The sequence below is a fragment of the Trachypithecus francoisi genome, unplaced genomic scaffold (genome assembly GCF_009764315.1).
Source record: "Trachypithecus francoisi isolate TF-2019V2 unplaced genomic scaffold, Tfra_2.0 Lachesis_group2, whole genome shotgun sequence".
Classification (NCBI taxonomy): domain Eukaryota; kingdom Metazoa; phylum Chordata; class Mammalia; order Primates; family Cercopithecidae; genus Trachypithecus; species Trachypithecus francoisi.
In genome coordinates, this window is record NW_022681465.1 from 118,753,875 (window position 1) to 118,779,115 (window position 25,241).

At 43.4% G+C, this 25,241-nt stretch overlaps 1 protein-coding gene across 8 annotated transcripts in view; it reads right to left on the reverse strand.

Annotated features, from left to right (window-relative positions):
• Positions 1 to 11,671: 11,671 nt before the first annotated feature.
• The window catches only part of FBXW11 (F-box and WD repeat domain containing 11), a 139,652-nt gene continuing 126,082 nt past the window's right edge, over positions 11,672 to 25,241 (reverse strand). For 7 of the 8 annotated variants that reach the window (XM_033180292.1, XM_033180295.1, XM_033180290.1 and 4 more), the window contains 5 exons: positions 23,418 to 23,536; positions 21,309 to 21,419; positions 20,181 to 20,259; positions 18,745 to 18,931; positions 11,672 to 14,215 (listed from right to left, as the gene is read on the reverse strand). In XM_033180292.1, coding sequence (XP_033036183.1) covers positions 18,770 to 18,931; positions 20,181 to 20,259; positions 21,309 to 21,419; positions 23,418 to 23,536 — 471 coding nt within the window. In that variant the 3' untranslated portion in view covers positions 11,672 to 14,215; positions 18,745 to 18,769. Of the gene's footprint in view, positions 14,220 to 18,744; positions 18,932 to 20,180; positions 20,260 to 21,308; positions 21,420 to 23,417; positions 23,537 to 25,241 lie in introns of all 8 variants that reach the window. The other variant, XM_033180289.1, reaches the window with a different exon arrangement.

Here is a 25,241-nt window from a genome sequence, read left to right on the forward strand (position 1 = left end):
TCTTGCAGGCTCTCAGACCATGCTTTGAGCATGATAGCACTACTTTCCTTTTTCCAAGAGTATGATAAAATACTTCCAAGAGTATTCCAAAAGCCTTCCACAGACTTTGGATAATCTTCTCTTAAAGCAGTGGTTCTCAATGGGAGAGGGATTTTGTCCCCTAGAGGACACTTGGCAATGTCTGCAAGCATTTTGGGTTGTCACAATGGGGAGGCAGGAGGGATGACACGTGCTGCTGATATCTAGTAGGTAGAGGCCAGGGATGCCGCCAAATATCCTGCAAGGCACAGGACGGACCCCACAAACAATGATCCCATCCAAATGTCAGTTGTGCTGAGGTTGAGAAACCCAGGAGAAGCAATACATCATCCCATGTTCTACTCCTACCAGCCCCTCCATACTTAAAGAGGAAAGCCAGGCTGCTTAGTGGGAGTATGGGAACTTTATATACCTCATGATGTTTTCTTAGGGTATGCAATGCCGTGACTCAGGCCCAGCTGAAAGAAAGCCACTGCCCAAAGTTTATACACAGATATGCCTAATCCCCTCTAGGGTCTGCAGCCGCCCTGCTATCACCATAACAACCACAGCCCATAACCAGTGACCAACAGGAAGAGCAGGAAACCTCTCTGAAGATGGACAGTCTAACACACGCCTGTCCTCCCACATCCAGCAATAAAGGATCAGACAAACAAGCAAATTATACTAATCCCACATAACCAATAAAGGGGGAAGACAGCATTTCCTCTCTGTCTAGAGTACCGTTTCTCAGTGTACTGCTCCTCACAACACTAGTCCTGTGAGATACTCATAGGGGAAAAAATAATGATTTCAAGGTCAAAAAGGTGTGGGGAACACGAAAGCCTCCATTACCTTTGTGGATGGTAACAACATGCATGAACACATGAAAGGCTCTGATAAGTCCCTCAGCAAATAAACCTGTTTCCTTTTCTTTAACTTGGTATTTCCCAAACTCACTTGATCTCAGAATCCCTTTGCACTTCAATACTTCATTAATATTCCACTGAACTGTTGTCCGGCAGGACACACATTGGGAAACACTGCAAGGGAACTACGTAAGATATTAATGAGATGTAAAAGCTGATCCAGGGAAACCAGGTGACGGTGGAAAGAGACCAACCGCTTTGGCAGGAGAACTGTGCCTTAAACTTCTCAGTATTGCTCATTCCAACCTCCCTGGAGCATCCACTTATTTATGGCTACTCCAAAAAAAAAGTATCCTGAGGGCCAACTAAGTACCAGGCATTGGGCTACCTACTGGGATTTAAAGATAAGTTATGGGCCGGCCGTGGTGGCTCGTGCCTGTAATCCCAGCGTTTTGGGAGGCCGAGGCAGGAGGATGCTTTAGGCCAGGAGTTCAAGATCAGCTTGGGCAACACAGCGAGACCCCTTTCTCTCTAAAAAATTAAAATATTAAAATTAAAAATAAAAAAAGATAAGTAGAGACTCCAGTAGAGATAGCGGTAATAGGTAGGAGTCAGAGACATGGCTGCAGAGCTGATGATGTTGCTCTGTGAATCCAATGCCTTCCTGCTGAGCCTTCTCACTTCCAGGAGCCATGAAACACGGCCGCATTTGTCCCTTGGATCTCAGTCAGTTACACTGACCTTGTCAAAGCTTAGCAAGGAGCTGGGGTGGATGGGGAGGAGCAGAGCCTCCTGGCGGAGTTTGGGTCCTGATCTGTGAGTGATGGTGTCAGGCACACCTGAGTGCCCTCCTAAGGGAAACCACCCCATCAGGAGGCCCAGGGCGAGGGAAATGGCTTTAGGCTGGGCTTCAACAAGGAATGCCCCCTGATTGGGCAAAAGAGCGTCCCCTGAACTCAAGAGCAGCCCATCGATTGGCTGCTTGGTGACCTATGAGGAGGCTGGAACAAAAAGCCCCACCCAGGAGTTTCAGGTAGTGGAGCTGATGAGGCTCTGTCCCTTTGGATTTAAATAGGAAGAGACTGAGTAAATCAGCAATTGGTGGCGGAGGAGAAGTTGCTCGAGAAACCGAGAGCTGGCACTGGGGTGATGCAGTGAAGTTTTTGTGAACTCCGGCTATGGAAGGATCTGATAGCTAAAAGCCTGCCCGTATTCCTGACCATGGCACAACCACAGCAGACCCCAGGCAGGTGGCCCCGGGCCCTGGCTGTTACTCCGTGAGTCAGCACAGGAAACGTGGGGTTCGGCTGCTCCTCGAACAGCCAGTGCCAGCTCAGCCTGACTTCGCCCAAGGACAGGCACCGTTTTGGAACCCACAGTCACCAGAACTGGGACCTCAGTAGTAATGACAGTCCTGTCCAAATGCTGCTGGAATGGGCCTGGGCTTCAGCAGGAAGCCCCTTCGCCTCTGAGGGCACTTGTGGAGTCTAGGACCATTTGAACATCCCAGTTCCTTTATTCCCAGTTCCTTTCGTCCCATGTCTGCCATCGTGACACATTCTGGCTGAGGTCACACCCAGAGGGTTGACAAGGCTGTCCCAGAAATCACGGGGAGGGCACTGCAGAAGCACAACAATAAACCTTGTTCCTGGAAAAATAAGGCCACGTGCTGTATCCGGAAGTTCTAGACAGGGCTGAATCGGGTTTGGGAGGTGGGGGTCGAGATGGGGAAGGTAATCAAGGTTATGTATTTGTCTTGATAATGAAATTATGCCACCAAGGCTTACAGAAATGGGGCCAGGGTCAACTTTGCTTTCCTGAATTCTGCTCTCCAGCCAATAGAGTTACAGAGGAGGCAGCAGACGCAGGACCACATCTTTGGATACTCATGGACACTAAGATGATGAGAGTAGACACTGGGGACTACTAGACGGGGGAGGGAGGGGGTAAGTGTTGAAAAACCACCTATTGGTTACTGTGCTCAGTACCTGGGTGATGGGATCAGTCGTACCCCAAACCTCACCATTATGCAATATGCCCAGATAACAAACCTGCACATGTACCCCCGAATCCAAACTAAAAATGGAAATTCTTGAAAAAAAGGAACCATGTCATATACCCCTTGAATTTCACTTGCAGCTTTAGAACCCAAGTGTCAGTGACTGGTGTCTCAGGGCATGAGGGTGAGAGCCAGTTTGGTGAGGCCACCAGTGGGTCACACAGGCAGCAGAGGCCCAGAACTCCTCTACAGCTTTCCAGGGACCATGCATCTGTCAGCAAGACTTTGGTTCAAATCCCACCGTGTTCACTGATCCCCCATGTCCTGCTACAAAGGCTCTTCAGTTTATTTATGTATATGATCACAGTTGTTCTCCCCACAACAAAGCTTCCTGACACATATTAAAGCTATGACAAAGGCTACATAGTAAAGCAGTATGGGGCCGGGCGCGGTGGCTCACGCCTGTAATCCCAGCACTTTGGTAGGCCGAGGCGGATGGATCACTTGAGGTCAGGAGTTCAAGGCCAACCTGACCAACATGATGAAACTCGGTCTCTACTAAAAATACACAATTAGCTGGGAGTGGTGGCACACACCTGTAATCCCAGCTACTTGGGAGGCTGAGGCAGGAGAATCGCTTGAACCTGGAAGGCGGAGGTTGCAGTGAGCCAAGATGGTGCCACTACACTCCAGCCTGGACAGCAAAAGTGAAACTCCATCTCAAAAAAAAAAAAGAAAGAAAAGAAAAAGAAGCAGAATGGAATGAAACTTGCAGGCAATTTAAAATTTAGAATTTACCTTTTTTTTTGTCTCCCTCTTCCTTCTTACCTCCCTATCCCTCCCAATAGTTAGTTTAAAAGCGGAATCATTTGAATGACTGAGTGCTTGCATGTAGACTTTTCTCTTTTTGCCCTTGGCCAGCTTGATGGTACTCAAACTCTCAATGGGTGCAGGAATCTCTGCACTGGGTCCCATCCACATACCCTGTGTGATGATGCTGTGTGAAGGACTGATGACACAGTTGGAGCTCCTAGATCCAGCCATGCCTGTGTATTGAAGCCACATTTTAAGGGTCTTTCAAGCATCTTGGACTCTATGGTTTTCCACCTGCAGTGCTCACTTTAGAATCTGAGCACCATGAAAGGGGAAAGTCCACTGCATGCCCAAAGTTCTGGAATCCAGGAGTTTGTTCATTCAACACATCTGCTGTTATTAGTGCCTGTGACTGGGGCTGAAGACACAGAGAGGACCAAACATGGGTCCTGGCATGGAAGAAATCCAAAGTCCTCCATAAACCCTGGCTGGGCTCACTTCATCTCATTTAATGCTCCGAGCAGGTCTGGGAAGGAGGACTGATTAGAAAGGAGTTGTGCCCTGTCCTTGGTCACCTCACCCCTGAAGAGTGTCGATGAGATTTGAACCCAACCTTTTCTGACCCCAAAGGCAGACTGTTTGGACCCTTTCTGCTCATGCACATTAAAAGCTAAAATACCAAAGAGAAAGTGAAAAGGGCTCAAAAAGAGTTCAGGGGCTGAGGGCTTTCAGCTCCTGCTCTGTGGATCAGGGAGGAGAAGATATTTGAGCTAGGCCTTGAAGAACGTGCAAAAGTAGTCATTTCCCACGGGAAAAGGCGTGCCTAGTGGCAGCAGCCGGGGACACTGGGCTCTGTCTGCCCAGCCTCCATTCCCCTTTTTGTTTGGGCCCCAGAATCCTAATCCTCTGGGGATCTGCCTCCCTTCCATTCTCAGCCCATGTGGTTTGTGTGGGGTCGACCCCAACCCCTGACCACCAGGGGTTACTTCCATGGGTTTTAAGGGTGAGCACATTATTCTATCTGAGCCAAGGAGACTTAGTCCCGTGACTCTTTGGGGCTGCTGGGAAGAGATTTTGCTCCACCAGAGATATTCGAAGGATAGGATGTGCTCTTGGGGCTGCTGGCAGCCACCTGCTACCATGTGGGAAGCGAGCCTGCTTTAGAATGAAACTGTGAGAAAGAAGAGTCAGACAGAGAGGCAAGAAGGTGAGGCCCAAGAGCTGATGACACAGTTGGAGCTCCTAGATCCAGCCATGCCTATGACCAGCCCATTCCTGAGGTACGTGTGACACAAGCCAATAAACACCCTTCTTTGCAGAAGCCAGCTGAATGGGACTTCTAACCCTGGATCAACAGAGCTAGCAGAGTGGAGGGCTGGGAATACTGGTCTGAGAGGAGGTAGCAGCTGAGACTACATGGGTCATTGCTATTCAGCTGGGACTGCAGAAATCAAAATTATCTTTTAACCTCTTATTTACCACCTCTTTTTGAACACAATTTACAGATGGGTTGGTCAGAAGCGAGGATAATAGAATTGTATGTTCCTTAGCAGATCTACTGTGGCTCAAATTTTCATTTTGATGAGGAAACTGGGGCTCAAAGAATCAAAGGATGTTACCCAACGTGTTGCAGACAGCAAGTCAGCTCACTGAGAGCAGGATGCTAGAGAACAGCCCCGGGATAAGCCAGCTGGGATGTAGGGAGTGGGGGAGGACCTAGATATCGGGCTGAGGAGAAGGAAGCAGTGGGGAAGGCATCTGGCAAGATGCCTGGGCCGGGCAGGCATCATGGATGGCCAGCCTCAGTGTCAGAAGGAGTAAGGTTCAGATCCTGGCTCTGCTGTTTTACTAGTGGAGCAATCTTGAAAGCTACTTCCTCTCTAGGCCTCAATGCAATTGTTTATAAAATGTGGGCTCAGTTCTTCATTTAACTACAATTTCTTGAGCTCTGTGATTACCACTTCCCAAAATGGTCTCTGGACAAGACAAACAAGGTCCTGGTACTTCAGGTCCCATTTCTGGTAAGGAAAGTCAAGAAGCATGGCATTTGTTTCTCATCCACCTTGCTGTGTCATAACGTAGGCTTCCTGGAGGCAGGGATATTTGTCCGTTTTGTCACGGCCTAGCTTAGCACCCAGTACATAGTAGGCCTTCAATAAACGTGTCTTGAATGAATACAAGCCGACAAATAAAGTAATGGTAAGTACTATAGAGTAAGTGGAACGCAGGATGCAATAGGGGGTAACTTGGAATAATTTAGATTGTCTGGTCAGAGAAGCCTCCTCTGGTGGGGCAGCACTTGGGCTGAGACCTGAATGATGAGGAAGCAGCCATGCAAATAGCTGGGGAAATGCATGCAGTGCATGCAAAGGCCCTGAGCTAGAAAAAAGAACGGAAAGAAAGCTCATGTTGCCGGAGTGGGAGTGAGAGAGGAAAACATGACATAAAATGGCATGGAAGTGGGAGGGCTCAGGTTACTGCAGACCATAACGAGGAGTCTGAACTTGATTCTAAGCACAGTGGCAGTCACTGGAGAGTACTGGGCAGGGCGGTGACATGCTCTGACATGTGCCCACTGTGTGCTGGATGGATTTCAGCAGGAAAGACAATAACGTATGTTACCCACAGCGTCTGGCACGTAGTAGGTGCTCAGCGCACAAGATATCCGTCACTGCCCCAATGCCACATCCACGTGGGTTTGTCAACATCCAGTCCAGGCCAAGAATCATCTTCTCATCCTGGGTTCAGCCTCCCTCTAGCTACCCTGTGTACTGGGACAGTCCCAGGAAAGCCAACAAACTAAGCTTTGGGGAACATCCTCCTGTCTCCTTTGGGTATGGGAACAATCCAGGAGGGACTATGGAGAGGCCTGGGGCGAAGGCGGGAGTGGGGCCTTCTGTTAAATGTTGAGTTGCTCCCAACATACTTTTCAGACATTCGTTCGCTTTGCCCAGTCTTCTCCGTAAGAGACATGCTTTCGGATGTGTTTTGAAAAATATTCCATATGCTAATGGAATGTCACCATCTGCCAAAGAAGGCAGAGCTGTTTTTAAAGGAAAAACTATTACAGAAATGAGGTATTCACAGAGGGGCACTAAAGAGCCCAAACGTCGCTGACCTGAGTCTGACCTGGGCTGCCTCGTGTTACCAACATGAAAAGGGAGTGAGAAAATCTGAGGCCAATTAACTTCTCTCCCTCTCTCTCTCTCTCTTTCTCCCCCTTGCCCACCTCTCTTTCTCTCGCTCTCTTTTTGTGTCTCTCTCTCTTTTTCCCCCTCCTCTTCTTGGAGACATGATGAAATTTCCTGAAACAAAAACTCGCAGCCCGTTCTATAAAATGCTTTCGCCTTTGGTGGAAAAAGCCCCGATGGTCCCTTTTATCTCTTCATTCCTGAGGCACAGACCTGGCCCCTGTCTGTTTGTGCAGATGGGCTGCAGGGAGTGTTCCCAAGGACAAGCCAGGCAAGGGCCGGAGTGGAGAAGCTATTCCCGGGCGCCTGTTTGTTATTGCTGCCAGAGCCCTGGCCGTTAGGAGAGTGTGGTGCTGTCTTGGAAGAAGTGTGAAGCGGGATTAGGTGTCCTGCGGTGTGATTAGTGGACAGGCATTGTTCCCCAGGAGGCCCAGGCAGCTTAGAGGCAAGTGTTTGCAAAAGAGAGTTTCCAAGTTCTGAGAGCGTCCACAGGCCCTGAAAAGACTGCTGGGTAACACTGGCTCCTGCCTCTCCCACTGCTCCTTCCCACCTTTGTCACTGGCTTGTCCTCCCGTGCCCCTTTCCTAAATGCAGATGTTCCTCTGGGCTCTTTCTTCTGAAACCACCACTTGTCTCCTTCTCTTCTAGGCAGCCCAGGGGCTCCACTCGGACCTCTCTGGGGCCCCTCCAATGTCCACATCCAAACGCATCCCCCTTCCACCTCCTGGATCAACCCCAATTCCCTTATCTGGGAGACTGGACACCCCTCCAGCCCATTGCCCACTCCAGAAATCCCCACCTCAAGGCCTTGGTGTGTCCATGCCTGCAGCCTAGAACATCCTGTCCCAGCTCAGTGCATGATCAGCACCTGCTTATTGAGATCTTGGATCCAGTGTCCCCCAGGCCACACCTAAACACTGCCCAGTGTAACCTCTTCACGGCAGTCAACACTATCTGAATTTATCTTGTAAATGTATGTTTGTGGACACTATAGCAATCACTGCACACTGCTCCTTTCTTCTAGAAAGGAAGCTTCCTGAGAGCAGGGACCTTGTGTCTTCTTCCATTATAGCCCCATCTAGTGGCACCCGGGAGACACGCATTGAATAGGAATGCTGTTGTCAGCGCCTCCAGCTCCCTCCACACCAAACCCCGTGGCTCTCAACACCCTCTCTCACCTCCTTAGTGTTCCCTATTCTCGGACCTTAACATCTCTCTCCTGAATCTTAACTCTAGCTTTCTAACTGGTCACTCCTGAGCTTAAAACCAGCCAGTGGCTGCTCCTGCCCCCAGGATGGACCCCCCACTCCCCAGCATGGCCCACAGGGATGGCCACAGTCGGGCCCCTGCACCTGTCCGGCCCCTTGCACTCCATCACACTTGGTGCATTGTTGAAGACACACCAAGAACATATGCCAGGGACATATCAGTGGAGGGAAGAAGAGAAGGGCAGAGGGTCTGTGGGTGCCAAGTGACCACACAGTCTGAGCCTGGCTCTTCAGGGAAACTGCAGGCATCCAGGGGCCCACGGAGCATAGAAAGGGAGATGCTAGGGCAGCGTGCCAAGAGGCCAGCTGTGGCCCCCAAGACAGACCAGAATCAACGCTAAGCCCAGCTGCTCACAAAGACAGATCTGAGCCTCAGTATCTTCAACCGTGAAACAGTAAGAACATAAACCATGTAGGGCTACTGGGAGGCCGAGAGTACACAAAGCCCTCACCAGCAGCCTGGCACTCACCAATATTTCTCTTTTATTCACTCACTTATCTTCATTCTTGCTGTAGTTGGCATGACCCAACCTTTTCCCCCCGCCATCACCCACCACCTATACACACCCCGAAGGCATGAAATTCTCCCATCCCCTCTGGAGACAATACAATTCACTGAGGATAGTGACATGTTTAGACCCCACTCTCTTCCCAGAAATACTAGCTGGGGATATGATAGGTTGACTACCTTTAAAATTATTTGTAATAATAAAACCAACAAATATAACTCAGTATAAACCTATTCACTGGTCCATCTCCCACTCTTCCACCCACTGAACCCAGGCCCTGGTTACAAACTCAAGTCCTCACTGAAACCAGTCCTTACAGGAGATGCTCAGCTCTTATATTTCCCCTCAAGAGGCCCAGACTGGCGTCAGGTTTGCCTGAGCACGTTTGTTTGACAGCACAACACCCAAATTCCACTAACTCCTGTCCCTTTCTCCCCTCTGAGCATTCTGTTCCCTTTGTTTAAATGTCTAAGTTGAAGCTACACGGCACTGTGCTAGACACTTTAGAGATGTCATTTAATCCCCATAGTAATCTTAAAACACTGTCTCTACTTCCCAGCCAAAGAGTTCGGGTTCAGGATAATACATGCCCTTGCCCATGGGGCCTGCTGCCAATGAGGTGGCAGGGCTCCAATCCTGAGCTAGGTCTCTGGGCCCCAAAGCCCAGGCTCTTTCCTCTCTGCCATTCGGTAGACAAGTGGCCCCCATAGGATGGTCTTGATGGTGTTCTAAAAATATCCCTCCCACTGGGCGTGATGGCTCAAGCCTGTAATCTCAGCAACTTGGGAGGCTGAGGCACGAGGATCCCTCAAGTCCTACAGTTCGAGGCTGCAGTGAGCTATGATTGCACCACTGCACTCCAATCTGGGCAACAGAGCTAGACGCTTAAAAAAATAGTCCTTCCCAATACCCTGTATTGGTAGGGTTTGGAAGTACAAACACAGCCTGCAAGAAATGGCAAAGTCCATTGGATCTGAAGGTGGTGGTAAAGGGTAGAGAGAGCTTAAGTTGTACACACTGAGATCTAACCAGAACATCAGGTTTAAGCTGTTCCTAAATCTGACCACACTCAAGTCCTTGGTCTTGTAATTTCCAGGTTCTCCCAGGCCAGCCCAGTAATAACTCACATACTCTGAGCAATGAAATCAAACAATTCCTAGAGAAAGGATGAGCAGATGACCACAAAGTTGAAAATAATGAACAATACAATCACATTTATAGGATTCTACTTTCCAGTTTACCTGGCATACACTATGAAAAAGTTACTTATGACCTGCCCTACAAATCTTTCACATGGCTACATCTAACCAATATAATTTTTTTTTTTTTTTTTTTTGAGATGGGAGTCTTGCTCTGCCGCCCAGGCTGGAGTGCAGTGGCCGGGTCTCAGCTCACTGCAAGCTCCGCCTCCTGGGTTCACGCCATTCTCCTGCCTCAGCCTCCCAAGCAGCTGGGACTACAGGCGCCCACCACCACGCCCGGCTAGTTTTTTGTATTTTTTAGTAGAGACGGGGTTTCACCATGTTAGCCAGGATGGTCTCGATCTCCTGACCTCGTGATCCGCCCGTCTCGACCTCCCAAAGTGCCGGGATTACAGGCTTGAGCCACCGAGCCCGGCACCAATATAATTTTTAAACTACTGAATTAGTGCATTTGGTGTATTGGGTCCATTGTCCCAACTGTGGGCTGGTAAACACCTTGAGATGGCCATATACTCAGTCATCCCACAGAGGCTGAGTGAGTGCCTACAAGGTGTTGGATTCAGCTCTGTGCAACGAGCCAGCAGGAGCCCCGATATCTTAGCACCTACAAGACAAGCTCCCAGTCTTCCCCAGCTGGAAAAGCAAGCTGTGTAAGCAAGCTGTGTATAGAAAAGAGGGGGCCGGGCGCGGTGGCTCAAGCCTGTAATCCCAGCACTTTGGGAGGCCGAGACGGGCGGATCACGAGGTCAGGAGATCGAGACCATCCTGGCTAACATGGTGAAACCCCGTCTCTACTAAAAAATACAAAAAAAACTAGCCGGGCGACATGGCGGGCGCCTGTAGTCCCAGCTGCTTGGGAGGCTGAGGCAGGAGAATGGCGTAAACCCAGGAGGCGGAGCTTGCAGTGAGCTGAGACCCGGCCACTGCACTCCAGCCTGGGCGGCAGAGCAAGACTCCGTCTCAAAAAAAAAAAAAAAAAAAAAAAAAGAAAACAGGGTATCTATTGAAGGACATGAAAGAAACTGGTTAATCATCATTTGAGGGACTGGGGGTTAAGGGGGAGAGGAAAAATTACTTTTTACTCTTTTTGTGATATGTAAATTGGGTTCTCTTAACCACATGCGTATGACACATTTGAAAAACATTTTCTACAAGAAAAGTGGGTGCGAACAATTACATAGAAATACTCTAATCTCACGCAAAAAGTCCGTATTACCAGTTGGGTTGACTAACGGGGAGAGTTTAGCCTAGCCATCTAAAAAACTCAGCTTCCACTCAGTTTTACTGAGTAGCAGAACTTCTGAGTAGAATCCTACAGATACTAACTGGATTTTTTTCTGCTTCAGTACTCTACCAGTGACACACTTGCACACACAAAACTATTCATTTCTGATGCTATGGTGGAGAGGGCTGCGAAACTGCTCCTCTTACACCTCCACAGCCCTTCTTCAAGAAGGGGAGGATCCACTCACACCTGAAAGCCAGTTGGGACGTCTCAGAGACCATTTTCATGTTGACAGTAACTTGTGAAGAAGCAATTAATTATGTGTGGGAAGCAGATTTTCAGGGGAAGACTTCTTAGCTAGACCTCAGCTAACTCCTGAGATTCAAGCTAGCTTTCAGCAAAAGCCCAAGACAAGGAATTATATCATCTTCTACAACATTCTCACAGGCCAAAACCGGTTTGCCTTCAACCTCATTTTACAGAGCAGATGATTCTAAAAATCTATAAAATTTAATTGTATGTCACTGAATTCCTAATAGCACTTAACAGTTTCTTTGAAAAATTTCTTAACAGAACATCAGAGTATTGCAACACTTTATTAAGAGTATTGGCTTTGAATCAGTAGCTGAAGTAACAATTGCATGAAGCCAGATTAGGTGCACTGCATAATACCCATACTTGATTTATTGACATTACTTAGCAATTTATTGGACAAAAGTCAAACTTTTTTGTTTTTTATTAAGCACATTCCACAGTACAAAGCTGTCATAATATCTGTACAATTTAACAGTTTCAATAGCTGTTCAGACACAAATTTATTTCAAACAGATAATTGGCAAACATAATTAATTACAAGTTAGAATTAGACTATCCCAGTGCTTTGAAACATTAATATAGCAGTAATTTACATTTGCTTAATTATGGTTAGCAAAATAAAGTCCAGAGGATGGCTGGGAATTACTATAATCCCAGAAAGTCGGAATTCCTTGGGTGCCAAAGTCCCCTGCTATCATTTAGTAGGCACAATTCAAAGGTTGTGTGCATATTCAAAGGCCATGATCTCCCAAGGAACAAGGGGAACTTCTATATTAAACATGCAAAAGCAACAAAAAATCCATTCATTCATTCAGAATTGCCTCCTTCCCTGCCCCTCCCTTCCCCCGGGCTTTCCTAACCAGTTTGATATTGAAGCTGTAAGATGAAAAGTGGTCAAAGCTAAATCACTTTCACCACCACCATCAAGCTTACAACATCCACCTTAAGAAGGGGGTTTATGGTTTACACTTTGAGACTCAACCTCTCAAAAACATAAATTAATTTAGTAACCTGGGAAGGATTTTTTTTATTTTTAAAGAAATACTAAAAAAGCAAAGCCAACTCGATAAACAAATCACATACACACACATTGATCCCCACACCGTTCTCAATGCAAAGGACAAATCAGAGCCCAGGGGCCTTCCCTTTAGTAGTACGTGTGCTTCCACGGGAAGAGGTTTAATTTATAGGAGGCTGTTTATTGGTCCTTTAAAATGTTATTGACAGTCCTTGATCTTTGGAAACAATGGCAAACAGCAAATCAAATCTAATATTGAATAAGGGAGGGAGAAGGAGTGCCAACTGGATGCCAACGTCCTTTCCATGCACTGTCAGGGCAACAGTGCCATTTACACATTTGTGCTGTGTAGTCGGGAGTACTCGGAGCCTTCAGAACCTGCTGGGGCCACAGCAGCAGGTGACACCAGAGATGACTGGGGTGGGATTCATGGGCTTGAGGTTTTACTCCACTTAGGAATGCCCACCCCTCAGCATAGGCCTCTGAACCCACCTGACCTGCCCAGCAGGCTCCAACACACCAGCGGGCCCTGCCACAACCTTGGCAAGGCCAGGATGCATGAATTCCAGAGCCAAGACAGCCCGTCAACAGGGCCTTCTTATTTCCCCTTCCCAGGGCCACGACTGCACAGAATAATGATTTTTGACAGTGAAGCCAAATGAATACTATGGGAGGTGACCACTAGTACTCAGGAGTACTTATGAGAAAAAGAATAAGAACAAAAAATGTTTAAGGTACCTCTCTATTGTATAATACATACTCCACAACAAATAAAACATTTTGTGTTAAACTTTAGAAATTACATTTTAAAACAAGATTCTCATTAAAAACACACACAAACCACACACACGCAATGACAACAACAAAATAAAAACACTGTATGAATACTGCAGGAAGGGTTCTAGGTAATCCACATCAACCCTGGTATCAGGTTCTTGAGCCCAGCCCATGGCTAAGTGCGAACACACTCTGTATTAGTGTCTCAAGCACAGGGGGCCCTGACTCCAGCAACTTTGAGGTTAAACTGTTATGTACATTATATCTACATGCGAATACAGTATTTTAAATTAGGAGGCAAGCACACGTATAAAGGTGTTACTCTACCAAATATCAGGAGATGGTTGGGGGACAGAGAACAGCCAATAAAATAAAAGAGCTATATTACCTGTTGGGAGATAATATAACTGACTTACAGTTCTTTAAATTAAAAGAAATTGGTACAGAAAGGAAGTATAATCCCAAAAATATTACTCAAACAATCCAGAGAAATTTTTCCATTGTCCAACATGTTCCTAATACAACAAGTCAGAATTCATAATGACTTGGACGGTCAAAAGGAGAATGCTAACTTTTCAGAATGAAAGCCCTGGACATTCTGGGTAGGTGTTTGGCACCCAAAATTTCACTGAAGAAGAATGCTGTTTCTTAATATCAAACCAAAGTGCAAAGCAATATAAATTAGAGGCCAAGTCTTCTCTTGACAGTTGATTTACTTCTGTAAAACAGATTCTATGTTCCTTTTCTATGAACAATTTACATTTGAAACATTAGATATTTTCACTGATGAGGGAAGGAAACAGGCTTCTGTTCTACTTGAAGTCAGGGAAGCTAAGGTATCCTTCTCAAAGGAGAGCCAGAATCAGAGGTGAGAAATGTCGGTACTTGAAGAGTTAGGCTGCTTTGCATCTACCCAGCGTCTAGAACCAATTCCAGCTTCATAACTCAGCTGTGAACGAACTCCCTTAGGCATTGGTAGCCATGTAGCCAGTAGTTCAAGACTAGAAAACCCTGAGGAAAGAAATACAAAAACAAAGGGAGTGTGAGTGAATACTGTGTTTAGATGGGGATATATACACTACACCCCATCCCCACGCACACAGCTACACGCATAACTTATTAACATTCACAACAGAAGTTGTAAGTTGTTCTGAGTGTACTACATACCAGGTATCACATTTATTTAAACCTCACAGCAATCCCATGAGGAAGAAACTATTATAAACACCCACTTCACAAATAAGAGAACTAAGGCTCAGAAAGGCTAAGTGTTTAGTTCAAAGAGTCAACAATTGAGAGAGAGGGGATTCAAGGAGTGAGCTGACCCTATAACTTAAGTACTGAGAGTACTGCTCTGAAAAAGTACACATAGAACAAAAGATGCTTCACATTCGATTTTATATTTAGCATAATCTTTATGACTTTCAGAACCTACAAGGGGCCAGTCTCATATTCTCACGAGAGCCCTCATCGATCACTAGGAAACAAAAATATGCAAAAATTAGCCTTTCTAAAATACAATGCTAGTAATCTGAAATGACTTCCTTTTTAATAAGTAAATCATTTGTAAAACAACAGTGTAGGGGGAAAGGTCACTGAATGTTTCATAATTTTTTGACTATGGCTTTGAGTCAGAAACACATTTTAATCACAATTTCTACATTCATCATGTATGTAAATATGCACACACACATGTAAAACAATATTCATGAGAATATTCATATTCACAATATTTATCATTTTTATGTATAATGCAGGCTGACATTTTCTTTTCTAAATCAAAGCAAAGTAAAAACTCACTCAGATTATGTCACAATCAGTGATGCACTAAACCACTGGCCTAGGTGGCATTAAAAAAAAAAAAAAAAAAGGCGAGAGAGACTTTTTAAAGCTTGAATGCTTTTTTTAAAAGGTGATTTTCCCAAAAGGTTGTCAATTTTCATAAAGATCAAGAATCTTAGGTCTTCTCAATGAATTCAAGATTCAATTTCATTTGCTACTTTTTTCCCATTAAGGATATTTAAGGGAACCTGAATTATTTCAAAAACATTAATACCCTGGGACCAGAAGTGAGCACTCTCAAATGCTGCTGAGGGGAACATAAACTGACTGAATCTTCTGGAGGGCAAAATGACCTACATATGCACATGTACCCTAGAACTTAAAGTATAATTAAAACAAAAAAAAGTCTTCAAACATGATACCTTTTAACCCAGACTCTCCAGACATTTCCAGAATCCCATCCAAAGATGATAAAGGGTTGGACAAAGATTAGGTTAAAAGAACAATCATAGCATTGTTTTTTATAATCACTAAAAACTGGGGGTTGGGGAAGATAAATATGTAACAACAGAGCATATCCAAACAATCTAATATAATTTGGCAATTGGAATAATTTGGAAAAATACTGACATTACTAACATGCAAGCATTTCACAATAAAGAAGAAAAGCATGCTTAAAAATGTCCAGCTAGTTATAAAGCATCATTTTTAAAAGCCTGAAAGGATCTATAAAAAGGAGTTAGTGGTAAACCATGAGCAGGAGTTTACTTTCTTCTTTTGGCATATCTACTTTTTCAAATTTCCTAATAATGATCATATATTGTCTTGTAATAAGAAAAAACAATAAATTTTGAGCTACTGAATATATAATACAACATATAGCTCTTAGACATTACTTTTTAAAAAATGACTCTGTAAATAAATCTATTGCTGCATTTGCTAACATGGAGAGACTCTCACCTGATATTTTACGGGTGAATATTTTACTGCAAGGTTAAATCACCATTAGGGTAGTGTTTCTTATTACACATAAATCTTAGAGTATCACATGGTTATAATTTTTTTCATGTTACAATAAATGAAAAGAATTTGGGGCTAGGAGCGGTCGCTCACTCCTGTATTCCCAGCATTTCAGGAGTTCGAGGCAGGCAGATCACTTGAGGCCAGAAGTTCGAGACCAGCCTGGCCAACAAGGTAAAACCTCGCCTCCAATAAAAATACAAAAATTAGCTGGGTGTGATGGCACATGCCTGTAGCCCCAGCTACTCACAAGGCTGGAGCAAGAGGATCACCTGGGCCTGGGAGGCAGAGGTTGCAGTGAGCCAAAACTGTACTACTGCACTCCAGCCTGGGTGACAGAGCAAGACATTGTCTCAAAAGGAAAAAAAAAAAAAAAAGAATTTAGAAAAGAGCAGTAAAATCTATAAAGTTGACTGCCAGGGTTGTTAAAAGTAATAAAATTGGAGAGACAAGCACATTTCGGGTCTCACTGCTTGTGCTGGGATACAGGGAACCACCAGCTTAAGCAGATAAGATTGTTCCATTGACTTATAATTGATCACAACTAGGCAGCTATTTTGATGTTTCCATAAAAGGTGGTTAGGAGGAGGGCCTGGAGAAAGTAACACAAGTTTCCTTTCTACCACAGCCAGTAAGAAACAGCATTGGTGATCACTGCTTCATCTCTCAACCAAAGGAATCTTGTTCAGGGCACTTTCAGGTAACATACAGATGTTGTCAGTTCATCTACTGTAATACACCAGAAAAAGAAAACCATGATATGGATGTCTTGAATTTCGCCATATGCCTCTTTAAGCCGTTTTTACTTGGGTCCATTCCTCCTTCCCTACATTTTCTTAGGCTTACTGGGAGGGGAGGTCGGGGGGAGGAGCAATCACTCAAGAGATCCTTGCCTCCTTCCTCTGGAATTCCTATTTTAAGGCTCCATTCAATAATTATAATAATTCTGCCATGTGGATTTTTCAACTGACTTATGAAGAATCTATCCAGAAAGAAAGCAGCAGGGCAGAATATTATGATCAGGAACAGTCTGAACACACTCGAGACCCGTAACAGCAAATAGGTAAGTGGCTTACAGGTCACTCCTGCAAGGCAGACATAACCAACCACAACCAGTCCTTTGGCATTCATGGGATCCCAGAATCCTTCCAAAGGCAACACTCCCACCAGCCACTACTGACCAAACTCAGTGGGCATGAAGAAAACACAAATTATTTGCCACTCCTGATGTAGACCCTTGGTTTACTGCTAATAGATGGAGCAGGGCAAGACCAGAAGTCAGCAAAAAAAAAAAAAAAAAAAATCCTTTTTCTGAAAGGGCCATATGGTAAATATTTCAGACGTTGTAGGCCATAAGGTCTCTGTTACAACTACTAAGCTCTGCCACTGAAGCACAAAAACAGCCACAGACAACACATAAAGGAATGAGCATGGCTGTGTACCAAAAATCTTTATTTATAAACAATGGAATTTAAATTTCATCTAATTATTGCATGTCATGAAAAAAAATTCTTCTTTTAATTTTTTTAAGCATTTAAAAATGTAAAAACTATTCTTAGCCTGTGGAGACAGGAAAAAAAAAATGGATAAGCAGAGACTAATTAAAAACAAAACAAAACAAAAAAAACAAAAAACAGGTAGTGAGTTAATTTTGGCCCCTGACTATATGTATAGTTTCCTGACCTCTAGGTAAGACCGACTTCCTGGTGGAGTTCTATTTATTGGATCTTGGAATCCTGATGAAAGAGTATCTGAAAAGATGGTAACTCAGTGAATAGTACCAAGAGTTCTCAATCTCTCCATCAAAAAAAATTCCTAATTCTGCACATGGACCTCCTTATACTTTTGAAATTCAATGAACAGGAAAATATGTAATGATAAAAAGCCACTAAGAATTAAGTAATGATTTTAAATAAATACAAATTTTATTAAAATCACAACAGTCTTTATATAAATATACCCATAGTAGTATGATTATGTGTAAACATTTATTCAATCTACGAAGTTTAATGTGTGTAGAATTCACTGGCCCTCAGCAGAACACACAGAGTTGTCAATACTGTTCCTAAGTCATCAGTTCCTAGGACACAGCCAAGTAAGACTTCTCATCTTCCAGACTGAACACTCTTAGTAATAATCAAAGCATTCTGTCATCAATGGTTACAATGACTTGCGGTGTTCCTGTAGCCAGAGCGAAGGACTCTGCTTCGCAGCGTATCTGCTGTGTTTCGTGGAAGCAGAATAGGTTTTAGGGGTCTCTCAACAGACGCTCTTCTCTGATCCACCCTTGAGGGAATGACGGCAGTGGGTGGATTGTGGTAGTGGGGAAGAGGCGGACTTTGAATGTTTTGTCAGATGATGATTTTTTTTTAATAAAAGAACTGAAGGACAGGAAAGAAAGAGAAAAAGAAGATTCTTGTACCCCAAAATAAAATTCAAGGGATTTTACTGGTGTTAAATTGATTATGACTTTAAAAATCATTTAGGAACACAGTTTTTAAAAACAGGAACCATGTTTATCATCTGCCAATAATGAAAACCCACACAATAGGCAGGATTCCAACTGAAACCTTGTATGGATGTGACTATAGAGATCTAGCCTGATACTTGAACTCTGCAAAAGCTGACACATCTAAGAGACCTTGGTTCCCATCACCAAGGAACCCAAATCACAAAATTTCCCCAAAGGGAAGGTGAATTCAATCAGCAAAATTGGAAGGGGAGGGGACAGTACTCACCTGAAACGGGTGAAAGTGCAGACTGTTATCTAGAGATGTAAGTGTATGTTCTGGAGGGAGAACGGGTCTCATTCTGGGCACTGGGAGGCACATTTAAGAAATCCCAAATCAAAATAGTGTCATCATGGGAGCTGCTGATGATTTGAAACTCATCAAACTGTAGCCGAAACACACGTCCAGAATGTTCCTATGAAAAATTAAAAACTTCATGAATAAAATGAGATCTTTACAGTCCCTGATATCTCACAATGAGAAATTTGGCAGAAGATGAAAACGAAGCCACTTAAACAGACTTCTTAATCGACTGTACAGAGCTCATTGAACTGTGTCCTTCATCCCAAGAACAAATGCTTTTCTTTCTTTTCCTGCTAGGCCTTTTTTGTTTTTTTGAGTCAGCGTCTCGCTCAGTCACCCAGGCTGGAGTGCACTGGCGTGATCTCCACTCACTGCTAGCTCCGCCTCCCGGGCTCATGCCATTCTCCTGCCTTGGCCTCCCAAGTAGCTGGGACTACAGGCGCCCGCCACCACGCCGGCTAATTTTTTGTATTTTTAGTAGAGACAGGGTTTCACTGTGTTAGCCAGGATGGTCTTGATCTCCTGACCTCGAGATCCGCCCGCCTCGGCCTCCCAAAGTATTGGGATTACAGGCATGAGTCACTGCGCCCGGCACCCCCTGCTAGGCCTTTTCTTTCATTCAACTTTGTATCTTAGACTCTACCAACATTTCAAAGATCATCTCACAAAGGGCCTTAGAAAAGTAAACAACAATACATAATACCCATTCTTGATGCACTCTAAAAATCCACTGGAAAAACCTAGAATCAGAAGGACAGTTTGTTTAACATGACCAGGATCTACCTCAAACTGCTGCCAGCATCAAAATTCATGGTGAAACATTATAAGGGTTCCCATTAAAATCAAGAAGAAAGACAGTTCTGCATCTTCTAGTAAATGCAAGAAGTGAAGAAATAGAAATAAAAGATAAAGCTACTAAAAATTTTTTTAAATCTACCAATATTTCCAAATGACTATCTCTTCAAAAATATAACAGTATTTATACATAGCATAAAAATTTATATATAGTATAAAAATGTACTGTTATTAAAACATAACATAACCACAAGTAGCCATATTAAGAAATCTTCCAAACCTGCAAGAAGGAAATATTGCTTGCCCTATGAGGAAACCAGTCCACCTACAATCAGGATGCTTGCCTTCATATCTGAAGTTGCATTATGTCCCCCCTTAGAAAAGTGCTCACAGTAATGTAAACATCAAATATTCTCTGATTTTGGCTAAACAAAATGAACAGTGAAATTCTCTGAAGGCATCTTGTGAGACACACAAGCATTCCTGTGATACACTTAGACAGGGCTATCTGCAAATGGTCATCCTCCAGCACAGGGAACCAATTCCTGTCTTAAGAGGTCACGTACCACCAATGTGCGCAAACACAATGTGCTTGCTGGGGCTCGAGGATCAAGAGCAGCTTGCAGGTCCCAAACTTTAATTTTCCTAGAAAGGAAAATGAGATGTGATTAGTGGAAAAATGAACAATTTATATGCTGTCAAACATTTTCTTGACAAAAAGTAGTGCATCTGAACTGCCTATTTATAAAAGCTAATGGGGAACATGCTTATGTTTTTACAAATCATCTGAACCAATTACACTTGACTTTGGAAAAATTAAGAACCAATACATTCTCAGAATTGCTGAAATTTTAAAGAAATATTATTTTAAGGGAGATAAGAAAACAACTTCAGGTTATCTAAATTCAGTTCCGGACCTGATAACCTATGTCACCAAATTCATTCATCAGGGGACTCTCTAGGGCTGAGTAGGTGCTGCTGACAGAAGCTAGGGCTCTGTGTGAAATTCCAAGGATACCTTTCTCCAAATTAAGCAAATGCTGGAAGTTAGTAATAGGAGTACAAACAGACCAACCAACCCATTTGGGAAGTATATATAAGGTCATCTGGAAAGATTTACAGTTGCCATTTGCCCATTTAAAATATAGTGAGGTGTTTTAAAGAGGGTTTGTTCAATTTACCAAAAGGGGAAAAGAAGAAACTTATTATTGAACACACGAACACACACACACACACACACACACACACAGAGAGAGAGAAAAAGAACACACACACACACAGAGAGAGACAGAGAGAGAGAGAGAGAGAGAGAGAGACAGAGAGAGAGAGAGAGAGAGAGAGAGAGACAGAGAGACAGAGAGACAGAGAGACAGAGAGAGAGAGCCTGGCTTAATTTAGGGGTAAAGCAAAGAAGTGAATTCACTCACAACCTCAGCTATTGCTGGAGTTTACAACAATGACTCAAAGCATAAGTTTAGGAACCACAGTGACTCTGCCTCTGTGATTTGGGGCAAGATTTAGTTCTTTCTGGGCCTGAGTGTCCTCACCTAAACAACTGGATAATAATACCTGCCATCCACCACTACACAGAACCTACCATAGGACCTGGTACATACAGAGTTGCTTAATATACAACATTTCTTTCTCTTGTTGATATAGTTACAGCAGTACATCTGAAAATCTGAAAGACATACCCATCATAGGCCCCACTGACAATCCTCTTGTTATCAAACCGGATGCATCGGACCAATTCTTCATGTCCCTCTAGGACTCTTAAACAGGCACCACATTCAATATCCCAGAGCCTTGAATGAAAAACAGACCTCTGTGAAACAATTTCCCACACATGATTCACACTATCTGTAAGTTTTTTATATCTGCTCCATACAGATACAATTTTTCACTATCTTGGAACTCTTTATTTCTATCTCACTTCCAGTACACACCACACATATAAAGCTATATGTATACATTTATACCATCTGTGTGTTTCCAAGCACTAACCTAGGAGGAAGCCTTACTTTTTATTCTATTTCCTTTCATACGATTTGAAACTGTTTTTAATCATGTGTCTGTATTACTATTTAAATAAAATCAACAAACAAGAAACGTCAATTCTACTTAGTTCTTAGGCATTCTCTTGATGTCTGAGTTGATAAAAACCATGTAGACAAATGGTGTAGGAAAGACTTTTCTGGGGAGACAGGGATTGTAGGCAGTACAGGAGAAAAAGCACAGATGAGACAAGGTGGGAAGGGAGATACCACATACAGCCAGGGGGTAAAGCTTCCACCCCAGGTAATTCTAGCGCAGTGGAGTCCATGAGGACCACTGAGGTTAGAACTGGTGGACTAGCAGCTCTCTCTTGATGAGGCCTGCAGATACCGCTTCCTTGATACTATATGCTATATACTGGGATTGATGGTTTACAAGGTCCGAGTGGGAGACTGATTAGGTACACGCAGTGTTCTGGTGGAAATATAAACCCATTGACTACACCAAGTCTTTTTCTCTGCATATGATTTATATAACCATTCTGGAGTTAGAGATCTTTTTTCCTATTATGACTGATTTTCTACAGTATTTGCAGAAAAAAAAAATCATAGCTAGTTAGCATGTACAAAATAAAGTGAGCAAATTAATTCTATCATAACTTTTTCTTAGCCTCTCTACCAGTAATTCCTATGATACATCCAAAGATGATTTTATTACAGCTGCCCTTAGCAAATCTTAGTACCCGTGATGATAGCATCTCTAATCTGTGATCAAAGTCATTCAGTACTGCCTATATGACTCCAAAGTGGTTCTCTTCTATAAGCTGCAGAGTAATGCACATTACTATCTTGTAAAACCTCGAGAATTCCAGGGAGGACGTTAAGAACTGTTTACTGATGAAACATTAAGCAATACCACAAAGCGTGACGAATATAAGAGAATCAAGATTTAAGCTCTAAACTAACTTTATGGTATCTTAAAGCCCAAAATGATAAAGCAAACTTAAAGAGCTGTTATAGCTTTTTTGTTATTTGCTTGCCTTTAAAAAAAAAAACTTTGTAATAACTTAAACCCAATCTTTATTTTGACCGAACATTAGGCAATTTGGTTATAAACACCAAAGTTAAGTTTAGTAAAGCTTATGTAAAGCTACTAGTATGTCTATTTTTTTTTTAATAATTTTGAACCCTACCTTTATTTTGACCAAACATTAGTCAATTTGATTATAAACCAAAGTTAAGTTTAGTTACTTATGAAAAGCCACTAGAGTGTGGGGAAATGGCACGGGATAATTAAGTAGATATTGAAGGGATGTTCTTAATAAGATACAAAATGTCTAAGGTTAGTCAGATTTATTAGAAGGTAAGGAGGCTGAGTGCTGGGAAGGAAAAATGGAGGTAAACGATCCGGCAGGAATGGATGATTCCATAATGCAGTCTTGGGAGAGAAAAATAAAGTACACTCCCATGTGTTAGGTAGGGAGGTGGGAGCTCACAGGTGAGGGAAATCAGAGCGAGTTGGGCTACAGCACCCTAGTCTGTTCTGAAGTGCTCTGATATTAAGTGGTCCTGGGTGGAGTTGAGGTTAAAAAACTTTGTGTACTGGGGGAATACTGGAAGACCACCCAGGGCATACACGGTTTTCCCACTTGAGTATACAGAGCCAAATACATTTCTAAAAGTTACCTAAAGCTTTCTTATCTGAAACATCCCATTTACTCTGAGTTGTTTTGAGCATTAGAACTAGGAGATGAGTCAACAACGTGGCGAAAATCAGCCTGCTCTGTCAGCACACCAACTTCTACCCACCTAATGGTATTATCTGATGATCCACTAACAACCAGCCGATCCCTGTACTGGAGACAGGCAATGCCTCGCTTGTGCCCATTGAGAGTACGGACAAATTCACAGGTGCTCGTGCTCCAGACCTGTATAACAAATTAACAATATTTTAAAGAATGAATGTGGAAAAGTCCTCCCACAATATACCTTTCTTAAAAAGACAGCTTCTGAGAATGACCCAAATATGTGATTATAAAATATGGTGTCCTCTAACTCAAAGTTGGGAGGCTGGAGGGCAGACTAGACAGCATAACATTTTCTTTGGCTGCTGAGAATAACACTGGAATGAAACACGGAGGGAAGTGAAGTCTCCAGTCGTTGAGATCTTTAGAAAGAGAACATCTCCTAGATGGTTCGGATACTCATTTACCTGGAGCAAAGAGTTTGGGCCAGATTTTATGTTTTTACACCAGCTGACACGTCAAACCCAATGAAGCTAATGTAATAAAAAAGTTTGCAGCTGGGTACAATGGCTCACACCTAATCCTAGCATTTCGGGAGGCTGAGGCGGGAGAATTACTTGAGTTCAGGAGTTTGAGATCAGCCTGGGCAATGTAGTAAAACCTCATCACTACAAAAAATAAAACTAGCTGGGCGTGGTAGTGTACATCTGTGGTCCCAGCTATTTAGGGGACTGAGGTGCAAGGATCACTTGAGCCCAGCAGGTTGAGGCTGCAGTGAGCCGTGTTTGTGCCACTGTACTCCAGCCTGGGTGACAAAGCGAGACTTTGTCTCAAAAAACAAACAAAAAGTTTCATCTTTCATATCATCCTCTTTTCCAGCATATTTTCTTGAACAGCTCCATTTGTTTTGACACATTACTTCTAATTGTATGTATGTAGAATAAATAATCCCCTCTTTTGTGATATCATCTGAAAGACTTAGATGTTCACAGACATCTAAATGTATTATTAGACAAATAAGGAGACACACAGCAACCAGAGGGCCCTGAATTATCTTGCCAGCTGCACTGGCAGCTGAACGGGATAGATAGATAGATCTCCACATGTAAAGAATGGCATTGGACACCTACCTCATACCTTAAACAAAAATCTAACTCAAAATGGATCAAGGACCTACACGTAAGCACTGAAACTATACAAGTCTTGATAAATTGAACATCATCAAAATTAAAATCATTTGTGCATCAAAGGATACCATCAAAAAAGTGAAAAGGCAACCTACAGAAAGGGAGAAAATATTTGCAAATCATGTATCTCATAAGGGACTTGTGTCCAGAATATATAAAGAACTTATAACTCAACAATAAAGAGACAAATTATCAATTTTTAAAGTGGGCAAAGGATTTATAGACATTTCTCCAGAGAAAGTACACAAATGGCCAATAAGCATACAACAAGCTGTTCAGCATCATCAGTAATAAGGGAATGCAAAGCAAAACCAGAGATACCACTGCACACTCACTAGGGCAGATAAAATAAAAGAGACAAATAACAGCAAGTGTTGGCGAGGATATGGAGAAACCCTCCATGCTGGTATTACAAAACAGCTGTTTTGTAATAAAGCTCAGACCCTCTCAACTTCCAGGCACTGGTCTCATACCAATTGGTGTGACTGTGGGAGTAAGTTGCCACATATAAATCCTAGTTGTTTAGCCTCCCAACTATCCAATCTAAAGCCTGGTGCTACACACTTTGTGATTTGTGGGGCTAGGTGTAAGAATGCTTTCCAGTGCTGGTCATGAAAAGGATGTTCTTTGCGCAAGCTGAAACCCCCACATACCACTGGCAGGACTGTAAAACGGTGCAGTGCTGCAGTGCCTTTGGAAAA